We start from the raw sequence: 26,994 nt of genomic DNA, 5'->3' as shown, positions 1-26,994 counted from the left end.
GCCCGCGGACTCCCATTTGGAAAAGGGAGCCCCCATAAGAGAAGATTTCTCGGCTCTATATAGCAGTGATTCTCAACCAGTTTAATTTCAAAGACCCCCAGTTTGTCATGTATTAGTCTACGGACCCCCATTTTAATGTCATTTATATCTCTGGGACCCCCAACTTATATTGTAAAATCAATGTTAATTTAACTCTGAAAGTGTACAAATGTACACTCTCAAATTTACAGACCCATTGGTTCCAAACTATCATTTAGCTGGGTACCCCCTGGAACTCCCTCCGACCCTGGGGGTCCCCGGACCCCACTTTGGGAACCAGTGACCTAGGCTACTGTAAATGATGCTTGTGTGCTTGTGATAAAATTACAAGGAGGAATAAATTGTTTGTTGAGGAAGAGGAAGCACTTGTGGTAGGTTTAGTGAAATCATTATTTATTGAGCATGAAACTGTTCTGTCAATTATACCTTCAATAGTAAATGTAACTGTTGTTTGCATGTTACAAAAAGGTTCAGTGGTATAAGAAAGAAGCATATACATGCATCACAAATTAAAACTGCACTGCTCAGTGCTCATAAAATGGAAAACAATATGAAAGAGTGAATGTTAACATCATTCAAAAAATAAAAAAATACTTTTCACTTCCATCATGACTGCAGATTATTATTGCACTCATCACTCCCATTTTACCTGGGTAAAGTTATAGGCTATTTGATTGTAAAGGCTAGGCAGCAACAGTAAAATACTGAGGTCACTACCAAGGCATCTCTTATGGCAAATATGAGAAATGCAGGATAAGTTAAATGACTTAATCCTACTTGAACAGTTATTTCAACAAGTATTTAACCAACTTGTCCTTCTCAGCATTTAGTCAAGCAGTTAATAATTGAATATATAGTCCCCCAACCCCATAGATTCTACACAAAATATCCCATATTGACCAAGTGACTAAGTTAACCATTCAACCCCTTGAATAAAATATTCATAAATTCAACATATTCTTGAGATGTTCAGTCATGTTAAACATTCTACATCTGAACAGCTATCTTCAGGTTCAGATTTTCAATAAGACTTAAGTCTGAAGTTGACTGGACCACACAAAGGTCTTTCACATTTCTGTTCTGAAGTCATTCCTAGCTGTGTTGATTTGACTGTATGCTTATAGGGTAGCTACATAAATCATAGCTCCAGTCCATGCAGTCTGTTTGGCTTTCTGAAGCAGGTATTAGTAGGCTACTGTTTCCGAACAGGTCTCTCTGCCCTGAACAGCAGCACCAAGTCTGAGATGATACATTACAGCTGAGATTGTTGCAGCATACGATAGAATATTGTGTTTCAGGCCTTCTCATGCTGAATCCCCATTGTCTCAAAGCTGTAATCAGGTGCATGGCAACATTTCAATTCAAGGTTTTAAAGGGATTTGAATAGCCTACACTTCAACCATATCCCTCAGCCTGAAAATGGCTAATTGACTTTAGTTGACTTTCAGCTAATATGTTTTAATTAAATAAGTTATAAATACAAAATAAATTAAATGTTTTTATATTGAGCAGTGACAAATAAATCCTAATCAATTTCAATTCAGGCTGTAATGGGTGGGTGCCGGATGGGGTTTGAATACTTTCTAAAGATGCTGTAGGCCTTATTTTCTTGGAAAAGGAAAACATTAATACAAAGGGCTTGGTCACAGTCATATGATAGCATCACACTGCTCTCCGCTTCGGCGAACAGTTAATTGTTTTAGTGCATTCAAATGGAAAATGTGCATACTACTTTGCAATAGCCTGCCCTACTGCAATCCTTCTGTCACTTCAGTTATTTGCATATGGATAATAGATTTTTTCACCTCTTAAAAGTGTGTGTGTGTGTGTGTGTGTGTGTGTGTGTGTGTGTGTGTGTGTGTGTGTGTGTGTGTGTGTGTGGAATGTATCTATAGGACTAGTGTAGAGGGAACCCTGATAAGAGGGTGACCATAATAGTGGTAGGTAAACGATAACCTCCAAGACTCAAGCAGGAGGGGTTGGGGTGACAAAGGTGATGTAGGGGGAAAGGTGCCATATTCCACTTCTTCTTCCAGTTGTCTTCCCTCTGTGCTGGTCAGATTGTCACCTCCTGTGCCTGGATATCTCCAACGGGGAACCATTATGGTCCAGCTCTCCTCCCTGAAACAGATGGTTGGCCAGCACACGTCAGAGTTGTCCCAAATTCCCATAGCCTACAGTACCACAGCCTTCGCTTTTAGTCTTGCATGTGTAGTCCAAGAGCTAATATGGGCTATACGAAATAACGACCTACGAAATGCCCAGCCAGAGCCCACATTGTCCCAGCACTGCAGCTGTACGTGAAGCTAGCTCTGATCCATAGCTCTAATGCGTTGCATTGAATCATAGAAGCATTAGATCTATGGACCAGAGTAGCCCTGAAACATGACTGTCATGAACCATGGCTAGGACCAGAGCTACTGTGAAGCAGCAAGGCCTCTTGCAACGACGCGGTTCTATATTTGTTCTCAGTATCCCCAGCGCTGACCATCGTTTATAGCAGACTTGTTTGTGTATTAAAATGTAAACGTGTCGTTTATTTTGTACGCGATAAAGCGTTTGCTTACCATGGTCCGTGATGGTAACCTGGGATGCGGGAGAGATGGACCACGCATTCTTCTCTCAACCCCCAACGCGTTCACTTGCTGCGTCCCTTTATCATTCAGCAGCCCGCAGGTTACAAAATGTAGATGATGTAGGAAAGGAAGACGAGTCCCATGATGGCGAAAAACATCAACATCAAAATGTCCAGCATGATGTCAAGAAATGGATGATGTAAATGGAAGCAGAAGAAACCACAGCCGAAGCAGATCGGAAAAGATCGGATATCATCGGAACGAAGATTATCCTTGCGCTGTGTGTGTGTGTGTGTGTGTGGGGACTGGGGAGAGAAAATAAATAAATAAATCCTCCCTCCCAGTCCCCCCTCGCCTTGCCAGATGCGTTACACAATACACACATCATGCTGTAAACATCTAGGGCTGGGCCCTAAGGCCGGGCCTCACTGCTCAGTAGTTTATTCAACGTTTAAAGGCTAACGTTCTGGTTAAACCCTACTCTTCAATTATATACTACTAAACATAGTTGGTATACAAGTAAGACGCGCAAACGCGGGAAGCGAACGCAGCTCGTGTGTGTGTGTGTGTGTGTGTGTGTGTGTGTGTGTGCTACAGCTGCGCCCTGTGTGTGTGTGTGTGTGTGTGTGTGTGTGTGTGTGTGTGCTACAGCTGCGCCCTCTGGTGGCGGGCGGGTGGTGTAACAGCGGGACAGACACACAGACACACACACAGACACACAGACATTCAGCCCTTGCTGTCATAGTAAGTGGCTCACTGCGTTCGCAATCATTTCAATCTTTGTTTTTGTCATGTGACGCTGGAAATTCCGCTCAGAAAGATTTTAAAATGTTTTACATTAGGCCTACATAGTGTTTCCCATAATTATGTCATAATGTGATACTTGCCTATATGACTATGTATAAATTTTTTGACAGAATTTTCACAAAAGAAAAGCCATGTTATGTAGGCCTATCGAGAAGCAATCAATTCAATTAAAGCATCAAAGCACTGAAATTAAACCTTGTTGATAGTTTAGGTCAGCTGAGCTGATTGATTGAAAAACAGTTTGCAGAATGGGTACAGTTCAAGGAAAGTTCAGGACAGGTCAATACAAAAAAGGGCATAAAACCAGAAAAATGCACTAAGACTTGTTGACATAGGGTCGTCCATTTTCAATTAATCAGAACATTTAAACGTAAGTAGTAGCTAGCACTATGCAGATAGCCTATACCTTGTGGCCACTTCAACAGTTCATGTTTTGTTAGATTTGTTTAGGCTACTAACTGTAGCTAATACAGACAAGCCCATGACGACAACATAGTCTACATTTAGTGAACTAGACCCGAGTTGATTCTGTACTTGGACCACTTTTTCTGTCTACACAGTAGGATCTACACCAAATCTCTTTGCCAAAAACAGCCGATTCTACAAGTTCACAATACATCATGAGAGCTTGTAGGATCTTTTTTGGCAAAATGTTGCCCCCAGAATATGGATGCTAGGGTTCAAGTGGTTAAATGAACAGGACATCATTATTCAATTCTACCTCAGTTATTTTACATCAGGGTGCAGCCACAACAATGTTGCATGTTGAAGTGAAAACAACAGTCTGAGTAAAAATGACATTTTATTGAATCTGCAGAATCATAAGTACAATTCGAAGTGCTGTAACAGGGCAACAAGAGATGATATCAGGTCCTTGAAGTCAACTGTATTCCGATTTTTGAATACATGAACATGTCAATATGCATATGGCATCTTTATTTAGTTTAAAAAATAACAGAAATTATAAAACAGAACCCATTTAAGATGAAATGCACAAAATTGATCTCAATGTTATAAATCAGTGTGAATTACATGATTTCAATCTGCACAGTCTATATAACCAGTATCATTGAAGCAGAGAATGATTCATCAAAAGCATAGGAGGCTATGATGAAGGTAATGTATGCTCCATCTTAGACAGTGTATGAATCAGGCTTAAGAAAGGGATGGGCAGGGTACTAGGATAAACACTGACTAGAAACAGGGTTATGATAATGGTACAGTAGATGCAGGCTGAGTGATTCCGTTGCGGAAGAGCGTATTTGGCGCATAGAGGTTAACTCCTAATATCCAGGTCAGTCACTACTTGCCATGTCTCATGGGCCGAGAGATTTTTCGAGTACATCTCATCATTGTCATCCTCTAAGCCCCCAGCCCCATTCATTTACATCATCACATGCACATTTCTGACTATGCCTTGCCACAGTGGTCTACATATCTCTTCTTGAGTCACACTTACACAATACTGGCTTTCTTTGGCCACTTTCTTTTTATTCCAAAAGAACACCACAAACAACCCCAGACTGTCAAGACTTTCCAACTGGCTTGTGTTTTGCTTATCTGGAGAAGAAAGGCGGTGTAATCCACAGAGCATTAACGTCTACTGGATTAAGAAGCATTGTTAAGAGGAGAATTTGAGGAAGCAACAACATGAAGCCTAATTTAGGCTTAACCCTGTAACAGCCAATTCACTTTAAGCCAAATAACCTACTCCCTTCTTAAATTCCCTCAAGTGAAACACAAAACTCTAATCTTCTTTTCAAACTAGCAGCGGTTTTGCTAATAAAGAATTTCCACTGTCAAATAGATATTAATGTAAAATGCAGTTATATGTTAAATATTGTAATATGGCAACCTGATTGCTTAGCTTAGACAGCTTGAAGTATGTTGTGGTCACTTCCGATTTAGTGATCACCATCCAGTACATCAGTCACATTTCCTCACATAATGTTGCAAAAGTTATACTTATTGTTTGACACATTGCACTACACTGTTTTTTTTCCATGAGTATTTTGCTTTCTATTCTTTAAACGTAATTCCCCCTCAACACAAAAATATGAACCATAACAGCTTTAATCTGCAGTGCAAGCCACTTCCCAAAGCACCATGCCCCATAAAAACCTCTTCCCTAACTTCTCTTTATGATACATATACAATTGTACAATGTCATCTAGCTATATAGTGAGTGCCTTTTCTTTTTATAAAGCTGAATATTTTGATTCCTCTCCGACCTCACCCCTCATGTCTTTGACAGTCACAGTGCATCACAAGGAAAGAATGAAACGTCAAACAAATAGGAAGTAAATGAGCGTATGAGAAGGGTCCACTGTAAAATGTATTACAGCACTGAGAATTGGCCAAATATTGTTTTCTATGCCTGTTCCCATAAAGCTGTAAAGTGATTCGAAGTTACAATGTTGCATACCATTATAGTTATATAGTTGCAACACTCTGCTAGTTAGTTTAAGAATGATCCTTTTTGTGATCTGTCAAGGTTTGGGAAAAACAAGACCAGCCAAATGCACTTCAAATATGCCTGAGGCTGGTTACATTTTCCACCTGAAGACCCTGCATTTGTCACTGACATAGCATGTGTATGATGCAGGAGATAAGATCTGGACGAATGATTACTTCTAGTCAATCATACTACATCACATACTCGAAATTGCATGACTATGAAGTGCCATTCCACCACACCACTGCTCACTTTTAGAACCTCAAAAGTACTCCAGAAACGACCTGGAACAACTGAGCAGGAATTGCTCATCATACAGATGACCAAGCAGCTTTCGGACCTGAAACATGAGTTTGATTCTTGGTCGACTTCTCTGATTGCACATTTTTAGATAAAATAGTTTGCCCTGGTTAATAAATCAAACTTGCTGGTTTATTGATTTGATACATTTGTTGTTTGAAAATAAGCTTTCTATAACAAGAACAAGCAAAAAAGGAGAAGACAGGATAACAATAAGACCATTAACCACAGCCACAGGTGTTTTACCTGCGCAGGGTTTAACAATACATAAACAAGATTGGAATGTCAACTTACAAAAACAATGGAATGACTTAAGGAAGAAGAAGACAAAACAAAACAATGGAATGACTTAAGGAAAAAGGAAAAAATGATTCACACAACACAGAATTGTGCTTGGCCTTCTCTATTACAATTGGTATGAATATTACACTTGGAAGTGTAATATTCACTCTCTAGCCATGTGGAGGGATTTGGCCTGTTCCCATCACCTTCTTGTTCAAACATTATGAACCAAAATCTGGCAATCTTCTTGAGAATGAAGGCATTCAGGAATGAGGATATACAGTTTACATGTTCACACCAACAGAGGCAATGTAGTGAGTGCGATCATAAGAATTTAGTTACTGGGCCACCTGATAATCATGTGCCCTAACTTGTCCCTAATCCCTCCAGTAATTGATATAACTATGAGGTCAGGAGGTGAACTTCCAGTTTCATACAACACCCACAATGCAGTGCAGGACACATGTGAGGGGTACCATCGAGAGCACGATACTGAGAAACATGTGCACCGATATATAAATATATAAAATCCTCTGTTAAGACTCATATCTTGCCAACTGTTGCAACAGCAATGGTGTATTGAAGCCAATGGAATGTACACAAGTCAAATATTCAAGCTTAGATCGGACTGCGCTAAAGCAGTGAAATTCTAAACTGCACTTCCAGTCGGGCCAAGATTGCGATGGAAAATTAAAAACAAAATCAAAAAGAAAAGAAAAAACAAAACTACATAAATAGGTTTCTGATGATGCCACACCTATTTTCTGCTGCTCAATGGCTGCAGGTGTCTATTGTCCAGAATGAAGTTGGTGGGAAAAGACCCTCAACATTTCTTTCTTTGTTTTCTTTAATGAAGTTGGTGGCATTAAAGGATGAAGCTGTGTGACACAATGTGACCCCTGACATACCGTGAGAATGTGTGTCATCTATTAAGACATCGGATTCCACCGCAGACACTGAGAGTGGACCCAGGATTGGAAACAAGAGCAACAGCCAGAGGACAATGGACATCCAAACAGAGAGACAAGACGTCAGCACATACAGACAGAGAGACAGGCAGGCAGACAGACGGACAGATGGTGGGGGTGTCCTGTGGTTGGAGAGCTGGACAGAGAGAGCAGAGCAGGGATGCAGAGGGGGTTACAGGGGGCAGGGCATGGGTGGGGTTGAACAGGACAGATCAGAGAGCAAGAGTAAAATCAAGAGAAAGCGGCATTAAGATGAGATGGCACTGGGCTTTTCATTTCCTTCTTTCCCTCCCTTTCTCTACCTCCTCCTCCTTTCTCTTCCTCTCTCTCAGACGGCCTCTACATAGTTGGCAGGTAGCATGCCTTGCTGGCCAGTGCGCTCCACTCGGCCATACATCCAGCCCTCGTCGATCTGCTGCACATCTACGATCACGTCGCCGTCCACAAAGGAGACCTCGTCCTCGTCAGCGGCGGTATAGTCGTACACAGCCCTGTACCTCTTCTGTAGGAACACAGAAACAAGAGGAGCGCTCAGTTTCTTCCTAATGCTGCCTCAGCCAGAAAATCCTCTAGCTGACAGAAACAAAAATGTATTCATTTATAAATTAAAGATAAGTCTCCAGGTGCTTGCTGCCTCTGCACAGTAAAATCCTCAGTGTTTAATTTAACTCTTACAGGTCCAATTAGTTGGGTGGCCATCTGGGAAGCAGAAGGTCCTAAATAGCCTATCCACAAGATCTCATTGAGAGCTTGTGGATACTGCTCAACAAATGAAATTAGTCGTGGCGACTGAGAACTTTAATCCATTCTGGGTGTATTGGTCATATCCAACTGACTTGGGTCGTCATGAGTGACGTGAGTTGACTTTGAAGTCGGTTGAACGGGCGATTCCCGAGATACGTGAACAACGCACGGATAGATGTGCATACAAACGACACAGAGATATTGTGCATTCATTGTGAGAGTATTAGTTCCATTTGTTCCACTCAAGAGATAAATTAACACTGAGGATTTTCCAGTGCCGTGATGCAACCAAGGGACCCCTGAGGGAGAACAGAGAACAGTGGAGTGGACGCACCCCACCACTGCTGGCAGGAGGCGGGGCGGCCGCCGCCTGGCGCACTGGTTCAGGAGCAGGTTCATAGTGGTAGTTCTGAGGGGCTGCGGAGGGCTGGTATGCTGCTGACACAACAACAACACACAGTAGCAGGTTAGAACAAACAGGAGGGATTGAAGGAGGGTATCATCTGGGGTATTCTATGAGAGTAGCAGCATCAAAACAATATCCATTCTGCTTGTCCTCTTTCAGTCCTCCCCCCACCTTGAATGCGTATATCTATTCTATGTCCGAGCATAGACATCCTCCTCCGATTGGCTTACCGACACTGCCGGCCTTACCAGACTTTCCTCCGAGGTGGATAGCTTTATTACTATAATAGTATTAGTTTACTATAATTAGATTAATACACGATAATCAACACTAACACTTTAATTTAGAACACACCCAAATCAAATCATACAAATACATGTTAAATCAATCATTCAATCAAAGCAAACGGCATAAACAATATTAGTTTGCCTCTTCTACAAAAATAAAAGTTACAAGTTACTGTCGTGCGTGCCAAGCTGTCGTTCTCTTGTAGCCACCACGGAGTAACCTCGCGTCTCGGAGGACAGTCTGGTGAGACCATTGGGGCAAGACGTCAAGACAAGATGTCTATGCTCAGGCGTAGAATAGATACGCACCTTCAATACCTTCATAGCTGTCTGGGTGTCAACAAATTAGGCAACACCATGAATCTGGGATAGGATGAAATTCCAAAGCTTTGCAAGCCAAGACGTGCAACTAATGCCGTTCAGCCGATGTCTTATGCAATCCTCAACCCTCCCCACAACGCCTCTCTGTGTATAGGTGGTGTTAATGCGAAACAGAAATAGCCAGTTCACACATCAACTTTTATCAGCACTCCTAACATCTAGATAATTTTAACACATGACTTTTAACCAAACGTTGGTACAGTGTACCTGTACCAACGATTGGTAATGTAACAGTGTACAATACAACGTTTGGAGGTGGTCTCCTAGTCTTCATTTGAGAAAATGTGACCCAGCACACAGTTCGACAAGTAGTACTGCCTGAAGTATATCATCTCTGTAACGAAGGCTTTCACCTAGAGCTCCATATATGGAGACAACAGAGGTCTCTAGTGCTGACATCAGGTAAATGGCCCATATATGCGTAGCATTGTGACATGCATCCAGTACACTGGCATCGTCATTGTGATAAGCACCCAGTTCGAACCCTATATAAAAAGAGAGATTTATAGTACAGCAGCTTAGCTCCACTATATCAATGAATCGTTCAGTTTGTGATAAAAGCATGAAATTTGGTACACTTATAGCCAAAGGCATTCTAAAAAGATTTGGATGTGGACCCAACTTGAATTTTCAACATGGCGCCCATAGAAGCCATTTTTCAAAATGGCCACCAGCAACAACCGTTTTCTTATGAGTGATGGATATAATATGATATTCGAGACATATTTGGACATATTTCCATGCATAGTACTTGGTAAATGTTTCTTTTGGATAATATAACATTTTCAATGAAAATTCAAAATGGCCGCCATTTTTCAGAATTATACAGTATTCTTGTGCAGAATTTGAATTAGGAACTTTGTAATTTCTAAGAAGCTTCCTTCTGTCTCACAATACTCATATTACTACAGTGGCTAACAGCCATATTGTGAGAGAAGATGGCGGCCATTAATTTTTTCAAGATGGCCACCAATATTAGACTGATTTTGCATTTCAGCATATATTTGGCTATACCTTTGTGATGTACTGTACCATACTGTATAATACTGTACGGCACTGTAGGGCATCATACTGTACCATACTGTACCTTACTGTATGGTATCATACTGTACTGTACTGTACTGTACTGTACTGTACTGTACCTTACTGTACGGTATCGTACTGTACGGTATCGTACTGTACTGTACTGTACGGTATCATACTGTATCATACTGTACCATACTGTACTGTACTGTACTGTACCTTACTGTATGGTATCATACTGTACTGTACTGTACTGTACGGTATCATACTGTACCATACTGTACTGTACTGTACGGTATCATACTGTACCATACTGTACCGTACTGTACCGTACCGTACCGCACAGTACCATACTGTACCGTACTGTACCACACTGTACTGCACTGTACCGTACTGTACTGCATCGTACTGTACCATACTTTATGGTATCATACTGTACCATACTCTACTGTACTGTACAGTGCCGTACCGCACGTTACTGTACCATACTGTGCTGTACTTTACCATACTGTAGTGTACTGTACAGTACCGTGTGTGTGTGTGTGTGTGTGTGTGCACACGCAGGGAAAAGGGAGGGGTCGGTTAATGTGGAAATTGTAATGTAATTTGCGTCACAGTGAAATGTTGCGCAATAACAGTATGTCATACAAAAGCAATATTTGTACAGTAAATATGACATGGATGCAATGTAGTGCAGATGGTTTTCTGTGGCATGCATCATTTTTTGTGCATAGAGAGATGTGTGCTAACGGAGTGATTTGGTAGGAGAAGTCGGACGGATAAACAGACATATTGCTTTGCATCCCCTATAGTAGTAGGATCTAGGATGAGCATCAAAAATATATATTTTAAATACTTTTCATTAGCACATGCTTGAATTTTACATTCCATAGGGCTGGACCACACATGGACTATGGACTCCATTTGGTTTTGTTTTCTGCATCTTCCTCTGTGACCTGCCACCTTCATGTCATCTCTCACAGCATCCTTAAACCTCGTCTTTGGCCATCCTCTTACCTGGCAGCTACATCTTCAGCATCCTTCTCCCAATGTACCCTCATCCCTCCTTTTCACATGTCTAAACCATATCAACCTCACCTCTCTTGCTTTATCCCCAAACCTTCTAACCTGGGCTGATCCTCTAATTTAGTCATTTCTGATAATGTCCTTCCTTTTCACTCCTTTTCACAACCATAGCATCCTTAATTCTGCCACCTCCAGCTGTGCCTCCTTTTCATCAGTGCCACCGTTTCCAACCGTACGGCATGGCTGGTCTCACTACCATCGTATACATCTTCCCTCTCACAAATAACTCCTGACACATATGTCCCATATTCTCAATACACTGGCTTCGCTTGCTAGAACATTTCCATCTCTATACTCACCGTAACCTGTTACACTACTGTCTACTGTCTGGTCAATTGGTACAAATCATTTTCTCCCTCCCTCACCATCTCTCTTTGCACTTACTGTACATCTCATATACTTTATCTTAGCCCTGACCACTTCTTAGCCCACACCACCTGACATCACATCTCTCTCTTCTTACCCATCATCTAAAGAAAACCCAATGGGCATTGCCCATTGACATATATTCAAGTCTGTGTGTGTCTGTACATCTGTAATCCACGTAACTCGAGAACCGTTTGCCCCACCGACTTCAAATTCGACACACACGTTCCACACCCCCACAGGGAGTGCAGTGCCCGGTGTCGAGTCGGTCGGACCCACGGTTGTCCAGAACCACCACAAAAGGTGGCGGCCATCTTGAAAAATGGCTGCTATGGGCACCATGTTAAAAATTCAAGATGGGTCCACATCCAAATCTTTGTATAATGCCTTTGGCTATACGTGTACCAAATTTCATGCTTTTATCACAAACTGAACGATCGTTTTGCTTAGCTGCTGCACTATTAGACACTATTGGCTACGCTCCTCGTGAGAGACTTCAGAGCTTTCCGTACGAGACAGGATATTTGGCTTTACAACCCATATATTCTCAGCCATACCTGGCATTACAACCCAGACATCGCTGTGTCAGAGATTTAAGCATCCTGGTTAAGTACTTAAGTTCTCACCGAACAACACTGCAGCGGGTTCTAACCTACAGAACCAGCTCTAGTTTGTTTGAGTAGTATTTTATAATCTCCTCAAACTGGGATTGCCTCTTGATAGAGCAGTAGACATTTGTTTTCTCAAACCCCAGAGAAGGCATACAATTTACGGATTGCAGATTTAGCATACAATATCCTAAATGTATTTTCAATATGATATAAAAACTTTAAAATTTATTCACAACTTAAATTTAGACCTGCATTTTGTCTTCATTCATTCTCTTTGGAGAAATTAGATTAAAAGTGTCCTGTAAGTCCATATGGGCTGGGCTTCTTCTGTGAAAACAGTCATGTTACTGTCTACTGTAAAAGTAACAAGTGGCTCAAATTGGAGACCTCAACATAAGGAAGGACATCACAGAATGCATAACTAAAGTTTGAAGTCACTTACATTTCCAGTTACTATGATACACACTTGAATGTCAGAGTGAGAGTGTACAGTGCACCCTTCCATTTGGCTACAGATGTACAGTTAGTTACAAATGGATAAATTAACATTCAGTATTTCATTTTGTACTTTTCCAGAACACATGAGACAACATAGATGCGACATTTATTGCTCCCACGAGGGAGATTCAGTCGCCGAAGGCAGCAAAGCAGTTAAGATACTGTTACAGCGTCCAGACATAGCCATGTTGACTAGTTTATGACCATGTTGAATACCAGCATTGTATTAGGTCGGTACGGTCAGTACCTGACGGGGTGTTGCTAGGCTGTTGGGGGTGGTGTTGTGGGGCCTCTCCTCCCATCCTGCTCTTCTCAAACTCCTCATGGTACTTAATCTGCAAAGACACACACACACAAAATACACACGAGTTCACACCACAAGTAAAACAAAGACAATGTTTAAGAATATAGTTATCATTATAGTGCTTGCAAACAAGCAAAAATGCAGTTCATCTCATGTCCACCAGGTGTCTCCAAGTTTGCACTTGTGCCTCCCCTCTCCTCTTTGAGGGATAGGTGGGGCATGCTATGTGCAGTTGGCCGCTTCTGGAAGCAGCTTTGCCGCTCACAGGAAATGACATCACAGCAGGAAGCAGTGTGAGCTCAGAGTTGCCTAGCAACCCTTGTCTGACACATCAGGGGGAACAGGTGAAAAGAGAAAAAGGAAATAAGAGATAGCGACAGATCTATGCTTGGGGTGAGAAAACAAAACGTATGCATAAACATGCAGACGACTTCTGTTATTCTGCTTTCTTTTGTAAATAAACAAAACATTAAAACAACCAGCCCAGAACTGCAGGTTTCAGATGAACAGAAGTTGTGATCTACAACCCCTCCCAAGACAATTCAGCCAGAAAAACAAAGGCACCATTCACCGACAAGACAAATAAAAAGGACCACACAGATGGCCATGAAAGTGAGAGGCTGCTCTTTGACTGCACTAACAACTCCTGCTCTTATTTCCAGGCTTGATAACAGACTGACTCACGCCTCCCCGGTCAGATTTGCAGCTCCGATTCTGTGCTCGCTAACACCCTTGCTGTGAAAGAGGCCAGTGTGCCAGCGGCATGATAGAGAGAAAGAGGGGTGTGTTCACACACTGCATGGGATGACAGGGTTTCGAGGGCTTGTGTTAAGAACAGTGAGCTCAGTAGGAGACAGACAGTGTTCTCAAGTGCAATATCTCGTCGGATTGCAAAAGAGAGATTGTTTGTTTCAAGGGGCAGGTTGAACAGAACAGTGCATGTTGTGTGTGTCTTTTTTCTGTATACAACCCATCCCCCCACACACACACACACACACACACACACACACACACACACACACACACACACACACACACACACACACACACACACACACACACACACACACACACACACACACACACACACACACACACACACACACACACACACACACACACACACACACACACACACACACACACACAAATAGATGGAGAGAGACAGAAACAGAGTGATGGGGAGAATGACAACTGAGGACAGGGGTCAATCTAGACAGACTGAATTAATGCTGACATTCTAGGTGGACTGCTGCGGAACAGGCTTGTTTCTCTGTCCGAGGGTCCAGCTGTGAATTTGTGAAGAATAGAAAAACAGGAGAATTGAATAGAAGAGAAAGATAGAGCGATCAGTTGGAGCAGTGCTCCTTGCCACACGCACAGCTGTAATGTTTATCAGTGCTGGCTGTCAGAATACTTCAGGATGAACTCCAGTCCATTTCACCACTCTGCACTGTGAGTGCGCATGCACACACAGTGCAGTGTGGTGAAATGGTGTGTAAAGATGCATGTTTCTGCCTATTGTAGTTTCCTGTCTCAGATATGCAGGATCTTTCATCACATGAAAGCAGTAATTACATCACCCTCCATACCAATTATGTCATTACTAGTTAAACAAGTGCAGAGTATGTCTGTGGACGAATGGTTAAGGACTGTGTGTGAGTGTTGTTTTCAGGGAGGAGGAAATACATTTCTGACCGATTCAAGAAATTTGAGGAAAGGTAAACATCATCACACACACTTCTGCATTCATAGAGAAATAGCAAATCAATAAGTTGAGCTCAGTGTGCGAGAAAGGCGAGTGGAAGGCGCAGACAGTGTGTGTGTGTGTGAGCGCACGCACACACGCGCAAGAGTACATATACTCAATGTGGCTCTGCTTTGAGTGCTGAATTGTATACAGTGTGAACGGTAATTTTAACACCTAAATTAATTTGAATCACCCTGCATAGCTTTGGGCCTATACAGGGCTCTAGTTAAGTTGCAACCTCTCCAAATTTTGTCTGGCACTGCTACTCGGTCACTGGCACACAGTCATGTCAGCGAGTGGGAGGATAAAAAAAACAACATGTTTGATGACTCTGTAGATAAATCCTTACGTTGCTGATGTGGTCCTGTGTTTTCTTGATTCTCTGCATCTCTGGTGTGTCTGCAACCACGCTGAAGCCTTTCCCTTTGTTCTTCTCAAACTCCTCTTTATACAGAACCTGGAGAGGAAACACACAAACCAGACTGATAAGCGGAGGGAATCAATTCCTTTATGTTGTGCTTATGAAGGAATAATGTTTTAATCCATATAATGGGATCAAGAAATAAGTATATGTAGTGGAATATGGAACTACAATAATAAATGGCTGGATTGAGAAACAGGAACAGACAACCATGTACTGGTCCATGGTTGACTGAAAACATATAATACAATCAATAGAACATGCCCAATCCCCCAATATCTTCACAATATCAAGGGAAGGCTAAATAATATTACATATAGGCCAAAACACTGAGTGGAAAAGGACAAAGGACTGTGACGCTATGTGTACCAGGTAGGCTAAGCCTTGCCCTCGCCTCGCTCATTTGTTACAGTGATAACACTTCCTGCTCGCTGGGTACTTAAGGCCTTGCATACAGGATTTGCCTTATAAGGCCAGACGAGACTGGGAGGAAGTATACAACAGTCTGTGTGTGTGCACTGCATACATTCGCGCTCGTAGTATGTGTCTTTGTGTCTGTGCACAAACCCCCACCCCAATATGACCCTCAGAGCAGGGCAGGAAGTGGCCAGCCCAAACAGCGTCAGATGAATATCTGAAAATACAATGAAAGGAGTTTCCCTCCTCACAACTGGCTTGATAGCCCCCTCATACCCACTACAATCAACAACACTGTACAAATCCAGGATAGGAACAATGGACACACACACACACACACACACACACACACACACACACACACACACACACAATGTGACAGAAATAGCCTATACAGTGCACAAGCAGTCTCTTGAGATACCCTCTCCAAAATGCAAGACACGACCACATGGCCAGTTGTGACACAACAACCAACAATGACAAATCACTTAATTCCCCCCACCCCACACCAAAGCCCCTATTCAAGCCTCCATGGTGACTGCATCAATTTCCTGCCTTCCTCTTAGGAAGCCTGCTTGCTCAATCCATTATCAAGCTGACCCCCCCCCCCACCTCCACACACACTGCTCAGCACAGCCACACAATGTCTGATGCTGCTAAACAGACTGCTGACCAGTCTGTCGCATCTGACTATTTGCTGAGCACCTTGTTGCAGCATCACTTCCTTATTACTCATGGCATAGTATATTGCCACTTGCCACATGAGAGGCGTTTGTCCACGTCAGCTAGCACCGTCATCACACCGTAGCATGAAGTCAACAGAGATGTTGTTTTAAGCAGAAATAAAGCTTGATCTCTTGATGTGATTACATTTATCTACAGCTTTCAAGCCTGCTAATGGAATTTGTCATGAGTGAGACTAACGCGGCCTTGACTCATCTTTTGTTTGTCCTTCATTCTCGCCCTGCTTGCATTTCGTCAACACATGCATGCTCCCACCGCACCCTGCTTTCTCATTCTCAGTCCATCTCCTTTGTTTGTCTGGCTCTCTAATGCAATATAGACCCTTTTCCTCCCCTCCAATCATGTCTCTTTGCGGCATCCCCGCCCACACTTCCCCCAATCCCCTTTCTCCGGTTTCATTCATTCATATTTTACTGGCTCAACAGCATCCCACAGAAAATCAATCCATAGAAATCTCATTAGAATATATCAGCGATCTCTCGCCTATTTGCATTCCTCTCTAGCTTTCCTTCCTCTTGGGGGGGGGGGGGGGGGGGGGTAATACTTTTATCTCTTCCCTTTCTCATCCACACTCCTCCCCCTTGTCTCTCTCTGTGTATCAGTGCCTTCCTGTCTCCTCCTTGTGTTCCTCTCATACATGCCCGTTGGTCTTCTTTTCCACCTCCCCAGTAAATGCATGCTCTTCGTTTCTTTTTCAGCTCCCTTTCTTTCACTGCCGTAAAGTCTTGTAATGAGGTGTGACAAACCTTCCCTACCCTGCTACCATAGCAATAGGGTTCCCGTGGCAACGCAGCAGTGGCGAGGAGGGGTGAGATAAATTGCCCCAGTTCAGTGCGCGCGCGCGCACACACACACACACACACACACACACACACACACACACACACACACACACACACACACACACACACACACACACACACACACACACACACACACACACACACACACACACACACACACACACACACACACACACACACACACACACACACACACACACACACACACACAATGGATGGATATGTGGGATATGGATATGTGGGATAATGTGTGAGCGTAGTATGTTTAGTCATGAATTCCACTTTCTGAGGTTTTCTGTCACAGTAGTATACCCTGTGACAGGACCACTGTGACACAAGGCCCCAGGACTGCTATGGAAATAAGTACATGCCACCGGACCGGATCACTAGTCATTTATGATTACAGTCACAGACCTTATAAACACATGCACAATCCTTTGTAATAACAAGGTATTTAGATGCAGATGGGATTTTGGTGAGAAGTTCACACGAGAGAGACTCGGGAGAGAGACTCGGGGGAGAGACTCGGAGAGAGACAAGAACCGCTGCTCCTTCGCCTGGAAAGGAGGTGGTTCGGGCATATGGTTAGGATGCCTCTCGGGCACCTCCCTAGGGAGGTTCTCGACGCACAGCCCACTGGGAGGAGACCCCAGGGCAGACCAAGGCGCAGTTGGAGGAAACACATCGACTCACTGGCCTGGGAACGTCTCGGAATTCCCCAGGAGAAAGTCACTAATGTTGCTCTGGAGAGGGAAGTCTGGAGCACTCTGGTGGAGCTGTTGCCCCCGCGACCAGACTACGGATAAGCGGAGGAGGTCCACACGAGCAAGATCCATTGATCTTGCTCGTGTGGAAAAGGTAAACAGACGGATGGCGTGTTCATATATATAGTAAACGGTTGTCTACGCTTATACGCATAGCTGGCATAAATAGGTCCCAATAGCCCAGCTATGTTTATAAGCGTAGATGGCAATAAAATAATTAAACATTTAGCCAATTCAAAATGTAATGTGTGTATGGAGTACTAAAATTCATGATTTGTCATGCAAAGGACATGAACAATCAGCTTTTTCAATTGAGCGCCAGTCAGCCAGTCTATAGTAGGCTACAGTCAGCCAGTCTATAGTATGCTACTCCACAGTCAGCCAGTCTATAGTAGGCTACAGTCACAGTCAGCCAGTCTATAGTAGGCTACAGTCACAGTCAGCCAGTCTATAGTAGGCTACAGTCACAGTCAGCCAGTCTATAGTAGGCTACTCCACAGTCAGCCAGTCTATAGTAGGCTACAGTCACAGTCAGCCAGTCTATAGTAGGCTACTCCACAGTCAGCCAGTCTATAGTAGGCTACAGTCACAGTCAGCCAGTCTATAGTAGGCTACTCCACAGTCAGCCAGTCTATAGTAGGCTACAGTCACAGTCAGCCATTCTATAGTAGACTACAGTCAGCCAGTCTATAGTAGGCTACAGTCAAAGTCAGCCAGTCTATAGTAGGCTACAGTCAGCCAGTCTATAGTAGGCTACAGTCACAGTCAGCCAGTCTATAGTAGGCTAGTCACAGTCAGCCAGTCTATAGTAGGCTACAGTCACAGTCAGCCAGTCTATAGTAGGCTACAGTCACAGTCAGCCAGTCTATAGTAGGCTACAGTCACAGTCAGCCAGTCTATAGTAGGCTACAGTCACAGTCAGCCAGTCTATAGTAGGCTACTCCACAGTCAGCCAGTCTATAGTAGGCTACAGTCACAGTCAGCCAGTCTATAGTAGGCTACAGTCACAGTCAGCCAGTCTATAGTAGGCTACTCCACAGTCAGCCAGTCTATAGTAGGCTACAGTCACAGTCAGCCAGTCTATAGGAGGCTACTCCACAGTCAGCCAGTCTATAGTAGGCTACAGTCACAGTCAGCCAGTCTATAGTAGGCTACTCCACAGTCAGCCAGTCTATAGTAGGCTACCGTCACAGTCAGCCAGTCTATAGGAGGCTACTCCAAAAACGTTCCTGTGATGAAGGGATCACAGGGGTAAAATATTACGGTAGACCTGGAGAGAAGTAGATGTGTCGACTCTTTAGATCAACATTACTTACGACCTTCTGGGGACTAAGTGAGCGTAATAAAAGATAGATGCCAACTGTATGTCCAGATTCATAAATCAGGATTAGATGTAGAGCAGAGGGGGTGGGGTCAGAGAGGGAGGCACTAGCCTTGAGACAGGCTTAACATTGGATTAACGCATGCATTTATTTTATGGAGGATATGTGATATCTCTAGCAGTCTCCCAGGGGGACATGAATCATGAATTAGCATCCCAAAAGTGACGATGAATGCTAAATTTACCAGAAATGCATACCGAAATGTTGCTAAACCTAAAGGTGGTTAACTTCCATACACGTGCATAGTTAAGTCTGACATACTGTAGGTAGGCCATTATGAAAGCTCAGGCTATTGTAAGACTCTTGCTGAGGTGGAGGGCAAGTCTCTCCCCATCAGAGTATCGTCTTTATTACAGGCAATAACACATGGCCTAGTTCAGATGGGTATTTTGGTCTAATTAAACTCTTTTTCCCTTCTACCAGGAATATATTTGGATCTTTGTTATTTTAGTTTATACAGTAACAGCCACGCTGGTGTTTTGTGTGGTTTAAAAATAGCCTGATCCCTGAGGACAGTGAGATCTAGATTGGGCATGAAATTATTTAGGGGATCTATTGCAAATATATACACACACAAAAGTCCTGCTCAAGAGTCCTCAAGAAAATCTTTGGCTCAAAGAAAGAACTGCTGACATGCAATTACAGTACTCGCTTGAATAACATGATATGGTATCTCAATTTAAACCTGACCTGAACCAAACCGATTGAGTTGAAGCCCGATCATAAGTTATAACATACAATAATGAGCCTGTCACAAACCAATACTAAAATAAAAAATGGTGGTAATTGTCAGAAACGATGCTCAAATCACATGGAACTATAGCGTGGAGAAAACCCCAAGCAGAAAGCAGAGACTATGACATGAATCATGTGAGTGAGACGCACATGCAAGACAGCTGCATGTTGCATTTAATCAAACTTCTATCAGGTGAGCGCAGCTCTCCACTGACTGTGGGCAGCATGATGTGCGTATTGATTTGATTTGTGTGTGAGATCAGATTCAGAAAATGTATTCTACAGTTTTCTGAAAAAGCTATGTTTCTATGTCAGTCGTTCTTCGAGCTTGTAGATCTGCTATTTTTCAATAGCTAAAGCATAACGTAATGCTAACACCAAAAGGGGTTCCCGCCCAAAATGGGTTAAATGACGATATTGGGCTAAAACAAATATACATATGCAAATAGTATAATACTGTAAAGTTACAACTGTGACAAGGTGTGAATAAAATATACTTGTGCGTGTGTACAATACATGTGCGTGTACACTACATTGTACAGATAAGTCAGTCGCCAGCTGCAGGTACAAGGACTTGACTTACATGGCTCTGCATCTTGCTCTGCTGTTTGAGGCGAAGGTTCTCCGGAGTGTCAGCAACGCAGGTGAAGTTTGTCTTGGGGTAGTGTCTGTAAAACACACATACACACACACAAATGCATAAAACATCATAACAGCAAAAGGACATTCACAGCATCTTCTATAGAGGCACCCAGTGTGGAAAACAAGCTTATAGCTTTTGTGAAAAGTGTGCAGTCATCGGGTCCACAGAGTGCATTTACGCACTCAAGGTGGTCCTCAGGTTGAGTTAGGAGCCCCTGTAGACAAAAGGCTTGTCCGTAGAACACATAATGCTGTGGGGAGAAAAATAAGTGTGCAGAAAGGGCCTCATTTGTGTGGACGAGAGAGCTTCGAGACCGTTTAATTTTGGAGGCAAGCCATGGCAGGTGTGGAAAACACGCTACGAGGCTTATTGAACACACACAGCTCTACAGGGAACAACATGAAGAACAGCGTGCATCATGATCAGACAGAGAAAAGCAGAGGGTCCGAGACATGCTATGCGAGAGTGAATGATGTCATGGGCTGCTCCTTTAGCAGAGCGTGAACACAAGGCTCTTTCTCAATGGATTCGGGGGAATTTTCTGGACAACCACACAAGCGCACATCCATAACCAACCTACTGTACCCCCTGCTGCCCTTGATAAAATGCACTGCCTGAAACAAATTCACACACAAACAAACAAAGTCACAGACATGGAGCATCGGCATCCACATAGAATAGATACAGTCACACCACACAAAGACACATTCCAATGGTTTTAATTGCAAGATGGCTTATTGTTGATTTCATAAAACTTGTGGTTAATGATTTGTGTGTGAACACTATGTTTTATACACAAGACAGCGTCTCTATTCTATAGGATCTGCTAAATCCAATAATAGTGCCTGCCAGTTGAGTCTTGTCCTGAAAGCAGCGAATACACAGATCCGAGTCCAGGAGCAAAGGAAGCTTTATGTAAACTCTCATATGGACTCCAGTATACAGCCTGCCTCGGGGTGTGGGGCGACCTCAAAATCTCAACCCCCCCTAGCTTTAGCCAAGCCATATTTACGCAACATGTTTATCGTATCCTTGACAACATGTTAACCACTTAAGTAAAGTTCAAAAGGAATGTGGTTGAATTTATCGTACATTGAATATTGCACAAACAAAAGCAAATCAACAGCCACTTGAAAAAGGAAAACGGGTACTTTCAAACTGTGGAGAGAGGACCATGTAATTGGATATAAAGGCAGACTGGAGCCGAACATTTGAGGGTTTCAACTATGTAACCAGTCATATACAACCCAGGCATTCGATTCCATACCCTAGAAAGCATAATACAGGTCTGTGCATGCATGTGTCCTCTCTTACTAGTACCACACACAGTCACACACACACACACACACACACACACAACTAGAGCTCATTTTACTGAAAGGCTTCTATCAGATCCATCCAAATGTTGTGGTTTTCCATGTTGCCAACTCATTTGCCAGTAGGCAGAGAACTATCTTGTAAGACAGAAAAAATAAATACTTTCTCTAGTGTTTTTATACTCTAGTATCAATAATAATGTACTGGTCTATTAAAAATGTCATGAAAATGTGCATTTTTTATTTCTGGAGTTGGGCGTGCCCGGTTTGTGGTGCGGTTACAAACGGTCGGATTTACAAAATGCATCGTAGTGCCTGAAGAAGACTGCTAGTCTTACTCTTGGGGCAGAGACAGGGTGTGCATTTAAGCACACCCCATAGTTACAACATCCTTATCATGGTAAATGTAGCATTTGAGCCTGTGCTTTACATTTTGAGACAATTTGAATAGATTACACACAACTGTGCTGCACACGCACGCATAGTTGCTGAAGAGAGACTAGTAGGTAATGTGTTAGTGTGTGTGATCATGCATTTGTTTAAGGCAAAGTGCAGGCACTAGTCCAACCAATGGCATGAGTCAAACATTAGAATGATCACCTATCTATCTGGCTGTGTAACAAGTGAATAGGTCCAACACAGCGGTGAAGGTAATGCATATACACGACACAGCCCTTTGATTAATGTAGGCTTGTAGGGAGTAGAGACGGAGCAGTCAACATGGTGGTTGTGGTGACTGCAGGTGCACATGCACAGGTAATAATTAGGCGCGCACACACACACACACACACACACACACACACAGGCTATCCAACGTTAAAGCTGCCAGTACCTACTGGCGAAAAGTGGAACTGCAGCACGTTCATGGAGTTGGACGGACGTTCAGTGACGTCATGTGCGTAACGCGCGTCATCCCGGACCTCAAATTTGAGGTCTGGTCCTCCCTCTATGGGGCACCTAGGCTGCTGAGGCAGCCTGGCGGCGTGCCGATCCCGACGGCATTTGCTGTGTGTCTTCCCCCCCAGGGGGGCAGTCAGACAGATATTTCGTGAAGCCACTAAGGAAATCGGGACTTCCTGAAAGTTCATATAATGGCCTGTTGTGGTCGCTGTCATTGGACCCAAAAAAAACCCATAGCTCCATAGAGGGCCATGTATTTGGGCCCAACTTCACCTAGACTGTATTACCTTAATAAACATGGTCATGAATACTTTCTGCTTCCAGTCACTAGTTTAAAGTCTCATTTCTCATGTCATAATATTCTTTTTGGAAAATCATGGTCCCATTTATTAAAAAGATTACCATAAAGTCGTGTATGTTCTGAGGGGCGTGGCTACCGTTACAGTCTATGAACGGGAGCCACCCCCCGTTCAGTCAAAATAAAAACCAACGAAGAGTAAGGGGGGGGGGGAAGTCCCGCCTCGTTGTCTAGGCCAGCCAATGGCCAGTTGGGCCCAAACGGATCTAGAAATATGGCGACTTACAGTGCAAGGAATTACAGGCTTCATTTTACGTCCATGTTAGACCCGGGGAACTCTTTGTCCATATTATTTACAGTCTATGTCCCCCCCGTCCCCCCCATTTCCTGTTAGTCTCACTATGGATCTCTGGCTCAAATCAACAGTTAACTGTAAAAATTGTTGACAAGAGATTTCAGACAGTCACACTTAATATTTAATAGGAGGAGGAAGGGTTGTCAGTAGAGATGATGGTGGTAAGCAGAGAGACAGAGAGGCAGAGAGGCAAGACCTAGTGGCGATGAACTATAGTCGGACTGACATCAGCTTGCTAAGTCTGGCATAATGTACTACACACTGAAACTAATGTGTTAAACCATGTCTTGAGAAATTTCACTGATTGGGCATCCTTCCCAATCAGCTTCCTGTAACAACACAAGCTTGCTTGCCTGCTGGGACAAACGCAGAAAACATCAAAGGCAGGAAGCAGCCTGCGATGTCATTTGTGAAAAGTGCTTTTCTAATCGCTGTGGTTATTCATTAACAGTACACCATCACACCAAAAGTCCCCTAACTGCAATATGGTGGCGAATGGGAATCTGGAGTGTAACGTTAAGTCAAATAACTACTGATGAAGTACTGATTGATCAATCTTAAATGAACATTGTCCCGCTATCGGTCACTGAGACTACATCCCACCAATGGCTCCCACGGTATCCGAGGGACCTCAAGAATTTATCTATTTATCTGCCTTTCTAAATCTCCCATCGTTCCCATGTGAGCTACTGCTGTCCAATCTGAGAGCAAGGATTCTCAGCTCATGAGTTCTTGAGCATTTAGTGGAAACAAACAAAGCGTATATCATTTACAGAAGGAAGATATAAGGGTAACTATAAATGCAGTAGACTACCACATATGAATTACAGGGAGCGGGGTCGACATTCTTGCCCCTAGAGCGGGAGGCTGTTCCACTGATGATGTTTACTCTAACGAGGATGGCTTTAAACAAACAGAAAGTGATAAAATAAACGGAGTCTGACGGGCCCTCATATTGCTGAACTCGAACACATGGGATGCTGGGGACAAAAAAGGACTGGTGGTCAAGGATAAAGATGTTAAGGCCCATTTATACTCGACAACTCAAGTACATTTTGATTTGTCGTCTGCACAAAGCCATGAAGTTTAAGTAGTGACAACCTGCCTGCAAGATGGACACATCAAACGATACGATACACTGGGAAGAAGAAAGAAGCTAGCAGGGACACAGAGCTAGGCTAGTGTTACATTAAATCCGGGCAATGTAGGACTATCAGCAGTCCGAATGAAGAGTAGAGAACAGTAGGTGGTGGTAATGCACATGCCAACTGCCAATGAACCCCAATAGAAGAAGTAGACGTAGTAGCTAAATCTTACCATCTTATTACACAAGAACACAGTCAAGTTGTCAACCTTTGTTTGGTACCATTATTCTATTTTGGGTAATAGTAGTCATTAACTCAAGTTGACTGACTCATCATCCTGCCCTCTAAAAAAATGCTCAGTCAACTCAGTTGACTGTATTAAGAGCTTATGAAAAACACATTTGTTTCATAAGCATTTTTCACCTGACTCACTTGTGCAGGTCAATGTTTTGCTTTATTTCTTGATGTGTCATTGGTCTTATGTGCCTTGTTTTTAACTTGTTGTTTAACATTGTTGTCCAATCCATTGTACAGAACCTTGTAACATTGTTTTGAAAGGTGCTTTATACATAAAATGTACTTACTAATGGATTAAAATAAATGGTTAAACCTCAAAGCTGAGTATATTAACAATTCCTAATATTGTGTTGGGAATGTAGGGTCATATATTATGCATTCATTCTGAACGAGAGTATAAATGGGCTTTTTCCACACAGACACAAGAGATTGCTTGCTGGAGGACAACTGCTAAGGGGCAATAAATGACCTAGATGAGAAAGAAAGACGTCTCAGGCATCTGGACAAATTAAACTACTACTACTAGTCGAGTATAAAACATGATGGAAAGCTCATTAAGTCTCACCAAAACTGTGGTGCATGCATAACATGCTTTTCCTTGTTGAAAATGGATGAGGGGCGGTGCAGACAGATGGAGGAGCATATTGTATACTGTAGGGGGGGTGGCTACTGTATTTCCCTTGGAAGAAAACAGTCCGTTTTCAGTCCTTTTCTATTAATTAAAGGGATTACTTTTCAAAACATTATTTTCTTCACATGGGATGATGGGAATGAGGCAACTAATTAGCATTGTCTGCCATCAATCCTGTCAAATAGGATAGTGAGAAAAGTACCATGAGGAAACAATGCTAGTGTTGGCAGCCAATGTTTATGCACAGTGCCAAAGCCTGTGTTCATTTATAGAGGCATGATTCTTCATTCACAATTCACCTTAATGATTCAATTTGATTCCACGATGCGTCTCAATCTTATTAACTCATTTTTCAATTAAATATGATGGGTGCTGTAATGTGATGTGTGTATAATCACTCTCCTCAAAATATAAACGTCTTAAAATTAAATTAGGTAAAAACAAATGGACGGAGCCTATCTATTGTGAAAAGGTTCAGTTCTCAAAACAAATGATTACAACTTCACAAGTGTGCTGCCATGTTAAAAAATATGGTTATTTATAGCAACTCTAAGACAGGAGCCTTCACAAACAAACTATGATAGCACAGTAAAAACATCAGTGTCTGTCCATTTAACTCAATGTAGCCGTGAAGCCTTGTCGTACGACAGCGTCACTCTATGCATATAGCCTGAGAGCCCCACGCTTTACTGGGCATAGTACAAGCTACAAGCTAGAAAAAGTGCCTTTCTGGGCACAGGCCTCCACCAGGAGGATAGGAGTGTGTGTGACGTTTGGCAAAATGTTTCGGACTAATATAAACATGTGTGTGTGTGTGTGTGTGTGTGTGTGTGTGTGTGTGTGTGTGTGTGTGTGTGTGTGTGTGTGTGTGTGTGTGTGTGTGTGTGTGTGTCGCGACTTGGCCTGTTGTAGCGCCACTATGATGCTGATTTAAAAAACGTAAGTGGCATTTCTTCCTCAGCCTAGTGGAAATATGCATGCAGTTGCACTGCAATTGGACGCTACGTTGAGTTGTGGCGATTTGTACAAAACGGGTACAAAGCGGGCTACTCCTGAAAACTTTAGAAGCCAATCGTAGCCAATCAGGATGGATTATGAGAAATCAAACAAACCCGTCTTGACTATGGCGAGCATGTGTACCGATTTGCGTGAGATTTGGATGAAATCTGAAGGAGTAATATTAGAAAATGTGTCGGCCTCCTGGTGGCGCTATAAACAGCAGATATGAAAGATTCCAGGCAAAGGTTTTACCTTGGCCTCTAGGGAGTTGGCATACAAAGTTTTACACAGATCGTGCAGTTACTTGGCCAGTTATAGCAC

The 26,994-nt window shown here is 42.9% G+C and overlaps 1 protein-coding gene and 1 long non-coding RNA gene across 3 annotated transcripts in view; both read right to left on the bottom strand.

Annotated features, from left to right (window-relative positions):
- Positions 1–411: 411 nt before the first annotated feature.
- Positions 412–2,900, bottom strand: LOC310868404. The gene is made up of 2 exons (XR_014570089.1): positions 2,607–2,900; positions 412–2,160 (listed from the first exon to the last, which is right to left on the bottom strand). It is a non-coding gene; the product is annotated as an uncharacterized lncRNA (long non-coding RNA).
- A 1,311-nt stretch (positions 2,901–4,211) lies between these two features.
- Positions 4,212–26,994, bottom strand: part of lasp1 (LIM and SH3 protein 1) — a 37,177-nt gene continuing 14,394 nt past the window's right edge. Inside the window, exons 3-7 of one of the 2 annotated variants that reach the window (XM_083780185.1) lie at positions 20,733–20,817; positions 15,233–15,340; positions 13,077–13,164; positions 8,506–8,606; positions 4,212–7,929 (exon numbers count right to left, since the gene is read on the bottom strand). In XM_083780185.1, the coding sequence (XP_083636311.1) occupies positions 7,756–7,929; positions 8,506–8,606; positions 13,077–13,164; positions 15,233–15,340; positions 20,733–20,817 (556 nt within the window). In that variant the 3' untranslated portion in view covers positions 4,212–7,755. Of the gene's footprint in view, positions 7,930–8,505; positions 8,610–13,076; positions 13,165–15,232; positions 15,341–20,732; positions 20,818–26,994 lie in introns of both variants that reach the window. The other variant, XM_083780184.1, reaches the window with a different exon arrangement.

Source organism: Protomyctophum parallelum (genome assembly GCF_964188405.1).
Source record: "Protomyctophum parallelum genome assembly, chromosome: 13".
NCBI lineage: Eukaryota > Metazoa > Chordata > Actinopteri > Myctophiformes > Myctophidae > Protomyctophum > Protomyctophum parallelum.
The sequence above is the reverse complement of the archived record's forward strand: the minus strand, read 5'-3'. Positions and strand labels throughout refer to the sequence as shown.